The sequence below is a fragment of the Sminthopsis crassicaudata genome, chromosome 5, assembly GCF_048593235.1.
Source record: "Sminthopsis crassicaudata isolate SCR6 chromosome 5, ASM4859323v1, whole genome shotgun sequence".
Taxonomy (NCBI): domain Eukaryota; kingdom Metazoa; phylum Chordata; class Mammalia; order Dasyuromorphia; family Dasyuridae; genus Sminthopsis; species Sminthopsis crassicaudata.
In genome coordinates this window covers 66325400-66338589 of record NC_133621.1, presented here as the reverse complement: position 1 = coordinate 66338589, position 13190 = coordinate 66325400, and the positions used below count along the sequence as shown (strand labels likewise).

Genomic DNA, 13190 nt, shown 5'->3' with positions numbered 1-13190 from the left:
AACTCAGATTTTCCTATCTCCAAGGTCAGCTCCTTGTTCACTACTACACAATTCTGGCTAATGGCATATTATTATGCCATTAATAATAATAATAATAATAATAATAATAATAATAATAATAATAATAATAATAATAATAATAACAATAATAACTTGTTGATCAATGACATTCTACCAAGGTGGGAAAGGGAATATGTTTACTGTGTGCTAAATAAATCTTTTACAAACATTAAATCCTACAATAATCCTCAGAGATAGGTGTTTTTATTATTCCCATTTTATAGTTGAAGAAATGGAGGTGGACAAGAAGTTAATTGAGTGTCTAGGGCCAGGCTGGAACTTAGATCTTCTGATTGTGAGCCAAGCACACCACCCACTGCATAATATAGTTAGTTGTCTGAGGGCCATGACTCAAAAATAGATAAGAAAATTTAAAATATGTTGAGAATAATATAAAGCGTATATTGAATTGTTTGCCATCTAGGGGAGGAGATGGGGAGAAGGAGGAGAAAATCTGAAACACAAGGCTATGCAAGAGTCAATATTGTCCGTGCATATGTTTTGAAAATAGAAATAAAAAGGTTTATTTAAAAAAAGAGAGAGAGAGAGAGAGAATAATATAAAGTTATTTCCAAATGGAGAGAAACTAGCAATTGGCAGTATTACAAAGAACTCAAGTAGGAGGCGGTTCCCTCTTCCCCATCAGAAACCCAGAATCTTAGTTTTGGAAACATCCTCAAGGATTACTCATGCTAACCTGTACTTGCAGGCATTCACCTAGCCTTGGCTTGAAGATCTGCAATGAGAGGAAAACCCACTATTTCCTAAAGCCATCCAATCTTCCTATAATTAGGATGCTAATTGTTAGAAATTGTCTTCTTACACAAAGCCTAAATCTGCCTCCCTGTACCTTCTGTTCCTGACTTTCTTGATTTTGATTATATATCAAAACTTGAGAGGGAAAAACTTGCTTTACAAAAAAATGAGTGGGCATGTTTATATTCAATCTTAAAATGAAATAACCCATTTAATCAATGGAAAGGAAGACAAATTTCTCTCCTGACCTTTTCAAAATTCTACAAGACTATGGCAAGTGACTACAGCAATTGCTTGTTGTATTAGGAACACAGATTCAGAATTGGAAGGGACATTACAAACCAGCCCAAGCCCTTCTCTTTACAGATGAGGAAACTAGAGCTCAGAGATTAAGTGATATAAATATCATCAGGTATCAAGAAAGAGAGATAGATGCTCATTATGGACAAACCCATATCACCTGACTTCATGTCTGGCACTTTATCCACTGCTGCATTTGGAGTCAGAGAACTTTCATTTCTACCATTTCTCACAAAATCACTTGCTCAGCCTGCAATCTTCCCCTTCTATATTATTATGAGGATCAGAGAGGGTCGATTCCCAAATTTCCAATTAAAAGATTTTTGACTATCAAGTTTTTTTCCAATTCTTCTACAGTAAGTCATGGACTACCACAAAGACTTCTTAGTAATTCATAATAATGCAAAACAGATAACTCCATCTAAATCAGGAAAACAAACTAGATTTTAAAAAATGCACATGCCCAAATTATTACATATAGCTAATTGGATAATTAGTAGAATCAGCCCATCAATATGTGTCATCTTGGTCAAAAGTGACAGAGCTAATGAGAAAAGGCAGCATTCCATTTGGGTTATTGCTCAGGGGTCCCAGAACCCTCAGTTCTGCAAAACTCTGTCACTTTGATACCAACATGGAAAAGTACATGATGGATATAAGCAGTACATTATAAGTAACTTATGTGCAACACATAATATAAAAGTCAATTTTAGAGTTTGGATTTGGAAGTCTGGACACATAAATACAGTGAGGGAGGTGGGGAAAAAACCCAAACAAAACCAAAAGCACTTTGAGGTACTAAAGAAAGCCAGGCTTCAGTGTCATCTTCTATATGGAGAATTTGCCTGAAAGTACAGATAAATATTACAACAACATATACAGGCATTTCTGTGTTTATTTTAATGTGTGGTGAGTTGTCAGTAAAGTGCTCTAGGCTGTCTCTATGTTATCTCTTATTTTCATTTTGTGATTATCATTTTTTTTTACAGGCTTCTTACATGCCGGGCCATCTTTTAGTAAAAGTCCTACGGACTATTCATTTTCACCAAGCCTGTTTCTGTTTGTTCTCTGGGTCATCTGTTTTCATATTTTATTTTCTGAGATCATGGTGCTACATGATTCACCATTACATTGGAAAATTCTCGCTAAAAAGGTGCATGTAGAGATCATTGAAACCACATCATTTTCCAATTGTTACCTGGACCAATTTCTTCTTCCTGTTTAATTCTAGATGTAGCTTATTAACTACCTGAAGAATTAGTTTAAGAAAAACATATTGATGGACTAATTCAGTTGCTTTCCTATCTATAAAATAATGTGGGGAGTCAGTACTTGCATCTACTTTGTTTTTCCACTGCTTAGGGCTCATCTCTTTCAAATGACAGCATTTCACTGAAGAGCTTTTTGAAAAACTTACTTACTGATTAAAAAAAAAAAAAAATCAGTTCTACCACATGGATTCTATCCAAGCTACCCTCTGTGACTCTGCAAGCACCTAAGGATAGCTCCCTATTTTATGTCTCAATGTTGGGTTACCTCTTATCAAAGATTTAGTCTGCTGTACTCTTAGTTGTCATTTAGTCTGGCAAGAATATTGAGTATTCACTGGCTGAAGCAATTGCTTTTTACAAATTAAATTTCTCTAAGAAAAGGCAATGGAGTCACTGACCTCACTTGTGTTCATTTTCTCATTTTTTCGAACATGACTGCTTACTACAACCAGTCATGGTGGAGCCCGCTACAATTACACGCAATACCTTCTTTCTCCTTTCTCCTAATTGACACTGACCTTGACTTTTACACTAATCAAGTCATGCTATGACTACACAAAGCTGAATCTAAAATGATTGCTCTGTTGGTAACTATTCAATTTCTGTCTGTTAAAATATAGTCAAATTCATTTTTTGTGATGTTCAGTGCTTGCCAAATCGAGTACTTTTCTGAATGTCTTATTTTTGAAAATATTCATCCTATACAGATGAGCTTTCTGAATAACTTGTAAGTCTTTGGTCTCTTTCCTTTCACAATCCAAAAACATATTTTTCAACATTGTTTTTACATTCCTACTTTATGCCGATTCTCACACTGAAGTCACCAGGTAACAAGCTATGTGTTACAATTTAGATTTGAAAGGGATATTGAGAGTTCACTTTAGGAGACAGACCTGGATTCAAATCGTGACTTTGCTACTTACTACCTGTGTGATCTTGAGCCAATTAGACAATACTATGAGCAAGAAGACAACACTCTATTTTCTTTCCCAGCTCTAAATTTATGATCTTGCCAATTTTTCCATAGCATGTATGGATATGAATATGGATAGAAAATGTTGGTCTGCAAGTTCTCTCCATGCTGGTCTCCTTGTTTGTGATCTAAACAATCATAAATATTGCAAGGTAAGATGACCAAGAGTCCCATGAAATGAAATTCTTGTTGACAAACAAATTTCCCCCACCAACTTCTTTGAAAAGAATTTACAACGTCATTCTTCCACTGAACTGTCATGTTTTTATGGCTTCTTGTTTTAATTGAAAGTGAGATATCATTACTTAGATGAGTTTTGTTAGTCCAGGAATGTGTGGACAAATATTATATTTTATGATGACCAAAAGTTAAATTAATGTTGGTAAAAACCTAACAGAGCTTCTTGGCCTGGCAACAGTACAAAGGAGTTGTTCTAGACTGGGGTCTGTTTTGTATTTTCATCTGTTTTATAGGATACTGCAGCCCAAAACCATCCAATTCTTAGAATCTAGAATTCTGAAAGCTGCTTAGTTTGAACACTTCCAAGTGATAACTAACAGAGCTAGAGATATGAGGGTTACCTATTTTTATGAAACATCAGAGTTGAATGTTTGTAAAAGAAATACTGGACTCCTCTTTACTGAGTAGAGAAAATCCTGGTTAATGGAGTTTATCCCCCATCCTACATTGTCTTTTCCTAGATAAAGCAGCTTAAAAAACAAACCATGGAGGGATCATAATTTATTGCCTTACAGTGGACTAAACCCAATCCTAGAATTATCTGGCTGATGGAAATGTAATGATTTTCGCTTCCATGTGGATGAAATTTTTTTCTCAATGTTATGAAAATTATTGAGAGGTTTTCTTAAAGTAAAAAGTTAACATTTTTCTTATTACTCCCATGGATCAGAAAGTTATAAATAATTCAGTGGGAACTCACCTTTGGGAAGTACAGTTAAAAGATTAGCATCGATATCCCTTCTATTGTTGACAAGTTGTTCCTTTTCTTCAAGTGAAAATTCTCTCTGAAAACTAAAAAGTATTTGTTTAATCAAAGCCAACAAAATTCTAAAAACCAAGATATTTGTGACAAAATGTCCAAAATTATCTCTAGTAGGTATCAACAAAAGTACTGGACAAAGATGTGAGAAAGTCCACAGTTCGTAATGCTGGACTTTCCTCTACCTGATCATTTAATCAGAGGTACTAAGTCCCTTAACCATTTTGGTCTTCAGTTTCTTCATAAACATAATGAGCAAGTTGGACTAGTTGGATACTAGTAAAAAATACTTTTTAAAATACTTTTAAAAATAAGACCCATTTTTCTAGAGACTTCCATTATAACCTGATGAAAATGATAGTGAAATAGGAATACAAGAAATAAAAAGAATATCCCATTCCTGTATTTTTGTCCTTAGTACCTAATCATATAATAATCATTCTTCCTTCAGAAAACACTGACTAAACACCTGCTATGTAGGAGGCACATAGTCAGACCTGGAAGAACAAAACAAAACCAAAAACAATCCCTGGATGGAGCTGAAATTTTTCTGGGGGTGAACTGATAAGGATCACATGACCTTTAAAGATATAAGCAAATAGAGAAAATAAGAGGAAGGAGGACACACTGATTGCTGAGGGGATATAAGTAAAGGTTTCCAGAGAAAGGCGGCACCTAAGATGAGTTCTGAAGGAGCTAAGAACTGGAGCTGATGAGAATCATTTATCTAGATAAATATCCAAAGGATCATTTATATAGAGATAGAGAGATTTGCTATAACTAAGGCCCAGGAAGGCAAAAGGATTGGCCTGAAGACACAGAAAGTTATAAAGTATCCCAGTTCTTTTAACTCAATGTTTAACAGAATTGCTATACAACCTGTAATACATTTGAGGAATACAGGACAGGTGGGAGAGAGTGTTGAATTTAGGGAACTGTAAAAGGTCCAGTATTGGCTGGAGTAGTTGATGTCAAAAGGGATATAAAATGAAATAACTGTGGAAGCCATTTGGTGATGGTCTTTAAATAGCAAGCATATTATCTAAGAGACAAGAAAGAAATAATGGATTTTTTCAGCAGGGAAGGCCATAAGCCTGAAAAATCTTCCATGTAAAATTCTCTTTATATGTTACTTTTTGGTCTGAAATCTAACTGGGATGTAGAATGCTTCTCAAAAGTGAAGAAACTGAGCGTTTCTCTATAAATTGCATGCAAGTAAGACATGAAAACAATCCAAATATACATCAAAAAAGACCTCTCCATATTTCAAAATACTTAGGCAAAGAGATTATTTACAGCAAAGATATTAAATACAAGAGCCCTTATAACACTCCTGAGTGCTGCCCAAACCAGATTAAAATGTGACTGGGAAACATAAAATATGAATACAATAAAACATAGATAACATAAATATGCTGTTTTCTAAGTCCATATGCAGCCTGAAGGACTCCTAATGTAGGGTTTGATCTACAAAATTTTTTTCTGATCTACTGCATTTTTTCTCCCCTAAGCACACTAAAAATCTGATTATTACATTAAAGAAAAAGATAAAGCTTAGCTCTTGCCTATAGAAAAGGTAAAATTAGCAGTTATAACTAATGATTTTTAAAGGGTCATATAAATATAGCTAATTACTGACAATGAGAATGAATTATTATTAAATACTGTGCTTTATGGAGGAAGGGATAAGGTTTGAAGTCAAAGATTTCTGAAAAAGGAAAAGAGGATTTCTTGGCCCTGTCTCCTCACCATTAAAAAGAAAAGCAGCAAAGATCTCTTTTAGATGCCTGACAGACCACAAGAAGAATGATAAAGAAAAAATGATAAAAAGTATATCATTGGTAAAACTAAGGGAATTGTAACAATAATTCCATTTATCACACATATAGTGTAGAGTTGAGATAATCAACAGAAAGTATCCAGAGAGAAGCTTTCTATCAGACTCTATGGAATAATAAGATCCTGTCTGGGAATGTTTTCTGTATTAAAATGAAAATTCTTCCACCTCTAAAACATTGTGCTTCCCACATCATTCATCTTCATAGTACACGCACACTCATCTCAGAGTGCTGGCTGCTTACCCAGAAAGGAATTTTCAAAGCCAAATATCTGTACTTCTCCATCTCAGGCCCTCCCTTCCTTCTCTGTTCTTGAGAAGAATAAGCAACATTTAAAGGACCACAGGAGGCAGGGGGCACCTTTTCACAGAGATATATACTGGTCCACTCTATCACCATTCTAATATTTCACCACTTTCAAGTATACTTATTCCTGGAAAGCACATCAATGTTCTTTACAATTCATATTCCTAAGTATTATCATATTAGGAATGGAGCTAAATATAAGGCATTGATCTATAAACAGAAATGAATATTAACCCAAGACAAAAGCCTCAGGATTTAGAGCTGAAAAGGCACCTTGGAGATGATCTAAATGGAATTCTTTTATTTTGCAAATAAGGAAGTCAAAGTGCAAAGAGGGAAGTAACTCAGACAAAAACCACAGAGCCAGAATTCAAACTCATGTCTTCTGTTCTTTTTCTTATACTGACTAAAGTAAACCCTTCATCATCTTGAATGAATTAGACTGTAACTTCATTTTATATTTCAATCTAAACATTCACACTTGTTTAGGGTATAATTTTTATACTGCTAATTGGATTAAAGTAGCCAAAGACAAATATTTCAATAATCACCAATTTAAATGATGCAGCAAACACTTATTCATTAGGCAAATTGCTCTACTGTATATAGGTAGTGTGGATAGTCAGATGTTTTACTGGAGCTTTGATTTCATTGTTATGGACAATAATAGAAAGATAAATGGAACTCTCTTGTCTTTAATTCAAACAGAGGAGGCAGCTTAAACCCAGATTTTCAAGTCTAACACAGGTAGGCAGAAAGCAGAGCTCTGAAAACCTGGAAAATGTCTTTGCAGGCAGACAGCAGCAGGCATAGGATGACAGAAAGAGGCTTCATGGAGGAGGCACACAAGGATTTTAAAAGGCAGAAAGAAGATGGTGTGCATTTCAAGCAAGAAGGACTTTTTATCCAGATGGAGAGACATGAGATGACACATTCACTTGGAAAAAACAATTAGTCAAATTTGGCTGGAAACCAGAGGATCTGAAGCAGGAAGGGGGGGGGGAGATGGAGATCTGAGATAGGTTACAGAGGCCATTTAATTGTAGGCTAACGAGTTTGTGCTTCAGCTCAGTCAGCAGGGATAAGTGAAACTTCTTGAGTAGGGGAGTGACACAACCTGTCCCTTAAGGAGATGATTTTTTTAGCAGGAAGATAGAATAGAAAGAAAAGAGCTTGTTGGTGGGGGTCAATGGGGAGGCTGTTATTCCAATTCAGGCAAAATAAAAACAGGGTGGAGGACTATACAAATAGAGGGAAAGAACAAAATACAAATAATGTTGTAGAGATGGAATCAACAGGATTTGGCACTTGGACTTGGACAGGTAGGGTGCATGGAGAAAAAAGTCAAGTATGACCCTAAAATTATAATCCTAGGTGATTGAGAGGATGGTGGTCCCCAGCTTTCAGAAGCTGCCAATTTGAGTTTGAGGTGCTGATGTAGGCAAGGATGTCCAACAGGCAGCTGGATATATGGGACAAGAATTCACAAGAGATTGGGATTGGCTATATACATCAATGCATACATTGTGCACATATATACATACATACACTTTTGTGTATGTATATGCAAACACACATATGTCCATTTGAGAATCATTTGCAGAAAAACAATGAAATAACTATATTCAGGGGAATAGATGAGATCATAAAGAGAGGACACAGAGAGATAGGGGGATTGAGGTTAAGATCCTAAGTGCGGGACTAGAAATAATCTAAGACTAGAAACTAGATGACCCAGAACAAAAGAATGAAGATGGGTTAGACATGTAGGAGTGATCAGTGTTTCAGAAGCCAAAGAAAAAGAAGTTGTCTAGAAAAATGAATAGTGTTAAAAGTGGTAAAAAGGTCAATGTGAGAAAAAAAGGTCAACATATTTAGCAATGAAGAAATGTCTGTTAACACTTCAGACCCCAATTCCAAAAAGTGGTGAGGAGTTCAACTTCAAGGGACTAGGAAGTGTTAGGGAAGTACAAGTAGCAGAAGCGACTTTTTCTTAGTTGATCAAATAATAAAAAGACAGAGACAAAAGAAAAGAGAGAGAGAGAAAGACAGAGACAGAGATAGAAGAAGAGATACATAGAAGGAGAAAGACAGAGACAAAAGGAGAGATAGAGATAGGAGAAAAACAGGCAGGAACAGAAAGAAGATAAAGAAGATAATAGCTTAAAGCAATCATGGCAGGATCAAGTGAAGGATTATTATCTTAGGGAAGATCTGAACATCTGTGTAGGAAGTAGGGAAAGAGGCAGTAGTTTGAGAAAATTAAAGGGAAAAGAAAAAAGGAAATGGTTGATTTCCCTCTCAAAGTGTAGTTAACTCTTAATTTAAAAAAAAATCTAAACACTGAAGGAGAAATTAAAATATAACTCGGGTCATTTGAAATATCTGGTGTAACTGTATGACTTTTTTGTTCTTTATTATCTCTATCTTCTACCTCTGAGTAACCAATCTGCTTCAGTGATGAGGAATTTTTTTTTAAAAATACATGTCCCATTAACCTACTTACATGCTCAGCAAAAGCAATAGGGGGCAATTTGATCCAAGTGCCAGCAGCAAAAATATTCTGCTATTATCCTGATTTGAAGTCTGGGGTCATTATTATGATTATAAGAAATATTAACCATGCATGTAGTGCACTGAGCTGCCTACAGTCTGATCTCTCAATGTTGGATGTTGTGTATTAAAGGGACTAGGGAGAGTAAAATATGGTACCTTCCTTTTTCACCTTCTCTATGTAGAAGTGAAATACATTTTTGTAGTCAACTTTGTTCTTGGGTGCAAATTCCTATTTCTCCAACCCATTTTACATTAATAAAATGAAAAATAAGTCATACTCTTAATGTGTGTGTGTGTGTGTGCGCGCGTGTGTAAATTCACATATAACGAGTTTTGAAAAGTAACTTTCTTTATCAAAGCCTTTGCCCTCCTCTCATTATTTTCTCACTTTGGAAAATGACTTGATTTTGAAGAACAAGATTATAGAATCTTCCCTCTTTCTCTCTCAATATTTCCATTTTTGGACAGCTGTCATGTCAGGTCTCCTAGAATTAACTTGTTTTCTCCAGTGATTTGGAATTCAACGGACTAAAATTGCCCCATCATAACTGCAGAATTTTTGAAAGTGTTTCCTAAGGAGCAGGAAAGATTTCCAAACAAACTAATCAATAGGAACCTACTAAGGTCATTCCTGTTCTGTTTTTGTTTTTTAATAAACCTGTTTTAGCTTTGTGCCCACCTAGATTGGAAGATGCTCTATGATCTTTCTCTCTTGTGATAGGGGGCTAATTATATGGTGGGATAACTGACTCTACAACTTCCAAAGGACCATTCTGAGGCAGACTAGACATATTCCCCAGACTCAACAACCAAGGAAGGGAATACCCCAAAAGGAAGCATTTGCTGACTTAGCTGTCTTTCTTGGCAGGAACATCTTAAAAAAAAAAAAAAAAAAAAAAATCTAAGAGCAGCCATTAGAATTTTAAGAACTCCAAGAACTTGACTGGAGATTTAAAATTCCTCTGGGATAGCACTGTCTACTCCCATTTTTACAGATAAGGGCCTCTGGAGTACAGAAAGGATAAGTAGGTCCCGTCCTAAGTCAGAGAGCACCATTGTGTTCTCAGAGCTCATGCTGTCAAAATTTGTCTCCTATGTTTGTTTCAAAGGTTTCAAATAAGTTGAAGTGTTATGATCATTTTACCTTGATATTCTTCTTTGATTTGGTAGCTGGAAGAGGTCTGATCTTTTCTTGTTGAAATCTGTGAGTAAAAAAATAAGGTGATATTGAAATGAAAATAGAATAGGAAGTAAACAAAAAAACAAGCTAGTTTTGTCACAGCATTATGGAACAACAACCAAAAGTCAAGTCGGCCTTCTTATCCAAACATGTCAAACTACACAGTTGTCTAAAGAAGATAATCCTGTGGTGGAACATTAAAGTAATAAAAAGTTCCCCCCCACACACATGTATGTATGTAAGTATGCACGTACATCTGTATAATTTCCAGTTTCAAAGCACTCTGATCACATAACCAACAATCGAGTCATCAAGGGTGTTACCAAACTCATTTTATAGATCAAGAAACTGGGGCTTAACAGTAATATCCCTGTGAACAAAATATCCACCCTTAACCAAGCCTTTCAAAGAGAGTCAAAATAAAACATTCACAAGTCATATATATATAAGATAACAGCATTTCCAGAAACCAATTTCAACCAAACATTGAATATTACTGCAGTTTTGAGACAAGACAACTTGACATTTGTTCTAACTAGGCAGTATTTCTCAACAATACACTGACAAATTAGTCAAGCCCTTGTAGAAATTTAGTACAACTTCCCTATTTAAAGAGAAGAAAATGGAGTAATAAGGAGAATGGCCTAATATGCCTACTTACACTTAGAAATGATCAAGTAAATTTTGGTAAAGATAGTTCAGAAATTCTGAAGTCCCTTGTCTGCTAGGAAATCCTGTTCCCATGAATTCTGCTACAGTTTTTTTAGATTTTTTTCCTTTTATAAATTAAACCTTAATCATAAAAGATTATCCTGTTAACCAATTACTTATTTTTGAAGATGAGATTTACATTATGCAAGAGCAGCTGGTAACAATTCTTCACAGGAAAAACACATATATAGAATGAATTGGTTAATAAAAACCAGGCATGAGTAAAATTTATAACCATTCTAATGGTATGTAACCTATTTCACAGCTTTTGGCACAGTGATCATTGTCCACCCAGAAAACCACAAGTAAACCACTTACAAAAACTTTATCCCTCAGGGGATAAGCTTTCACTACCTAAAATTTTGGGGGCAAGGGGCCCGATGGGGAAAGAGATAAAAGATGGAATAAATGCTGACACTTCATTGTCCATCAAAATATATACTTAAATCTGGCGTTTGTAAACTTTTCAATTGAAAAGGGACACAAAATTGGAAAAATAGCTCCAATGAAAAGTTATAAGCTTTTTTCTTCTCTTCTTTTGCTTTGTGTCTAACATTTAATACTATTTTGGCTATGGCTGGTTTGGGACTTTTTTTTAAGCTGTTTTGTCCATGCTTTGTACAAATCAGCTGAGATTCCCAGCACAAAATATTACCAAGGACAATATAATGCACGATAAAAACCAGACAGATGCCTGTCACTTCCAAATACTGACGTTCTGTTAGGGGTCATTTTTGATAAGTGATTCTGAAAGCCAAGTGATTGAGAGAATCTACACATTTCATTTTTGTTCAAGCAGTGAACCGAGTATTTAGTATATATTTCAGCAGTTAAATTGAAAGCACATACTTTACTGTAAACTGAAAAAGGCGGCATTGGAAATGTAAACCCCTGCTCCAAATCGTGTTATGGGAAGATTTAATCAAAACAAACAACATATACATTGTAGGTAATTTAGTAAAGAGCATTCATTGGTCAGCAAAAATCATCTGCTACCCAACTTGATTCTCAACTTGATCAAAAGTTTAATTATTCAGGGGTCTGCAAATGTCCTTGCTGAAAGATTTTAGGAGGCAGAAATACTTCTAATTCTTTAACAGGAAAGAAAAATCCTAAAATGTTCATCCCTACATTTCCCACCCCCATTTCCCCATGCTTTAAATTAAACGCATTAAACTGATCAAAGGACTTGGATATTTAAAAAATATTTATCTCCTCTGAGAGAAATATAAACCTACACAGCTTACTGGACATGAATAACTAGAATTTCTAGGAGAAAATATCCTCATCAGAGATGTAGTAAAAGAGCATTCAGACAATTAAGGGGAAAAAAAAAAAAAGTAACGGCTTTTTCTGTAGAATCTTTTGCCGCTTACCTTGTTCCTCAGAGAACTCAAAAGCCTCCACAAAGCTGGAAATCCAAGGATTTCTGAACATGGTTGCAGAAACAAAGGATTCGCTTAACAGAAACTCCTCTAGCAGCTAATTCTTAACCAGCCGCAGCCCTAGGCCCATCTAAGCAAAACTGTGTTGAGATTTTTCACAGCCCAGGACCAGCGCTGTCAGGCACTCGTGTCCTGGGGAGTACAGTAAATGCACAGCAGCAGGCTGCAAGCTGCAACAGCTCAAACCAGTAATCAGATTACAAGGAGAAATTAGGCACATGAATACTAAACCAGACTGGATAACAGTGATTGGGAGATTTATAATATTACCACTTCAAAGCTGAGGCCAAATGACAACACAAGTTTCTGGCCAAGTAGCGGATGCAGCGACCCAAGGCTAACCATCTTCACAGGCAGTGGAAAGCAATCCCTAGGCTCTCTCCCCAAAAGCCCAAGGACTGCTGGGAGAATGGGGGAGAAGCAAAACCGTTCCCAGGCTCTTAACTAATATCATGAAATGAAGCATTTCACCTAACAGGCAGCCAAAAAGAACACTGAAAATTCAAGATTTATGGGCCACATATGAATGAAAGTGTGTGTGGGGGGAAACAACTCCAACCGCAAGCCCCCAAAATGCTAATCTTCCACAGAAGGTGTTTGCTAAGTTTTGTTACACTTATCCTTTGAACTGCCTTGTTTGTTTTGGGCTCCAGTTCATTTAAAGAACAAATACAGCAGCGATGCTACTACAACACGCGGAGAAGATGAAGACCCCTGAGAGAATCCCAGATGCCAAGAGTTGGAAAGAACTCTGGGAGCATCCGGGAACATCACCGTGATTTTACAGAGATGTT

At 35.9% G+C, this 13190-nt stretch overlaps 1 protein-coding gene across 17 annotated transcripts in view; it reads right to left on the bottom strand.

Moving 5' to 3' along the window:
* The window catches only part of SVIL (supervillin), a 247505-nt gene that overhangs the window by 106144 nt on the left and 128171 nt on the right, over positions 1-13190 (bottom strand). For 5 of the 17 annotated variants that reach the window (XM_074267041.1, XM_074267042.1, XM_074267034.1 and 2 more), the window contains exons 5-6: positions 10205-10262; positions 4301-4392 (exon numbers count right to left, since the gene is read on the bottom strand). Coding sequence is in view for 12 of the 17 variants with exons in the window: in XM_074267043.1 (XP_074123144.1) it covers positions 4301-4392; positions 10205-10262; positions 12328-12388 (211 nt within the window). In the remaining 5 variants the exon portion in view is untranslated. Of the gene's footprint in view, positions 1-4300; positions 4393-10204; positions 10263-12327; positions 12491-13190 lie in introns of those variants that run through there. The other 12 variants (XM_074267029.1, XM_074267030.1, XM_074267031.1 and 9 more) reach the window with 7 other exon arrangements.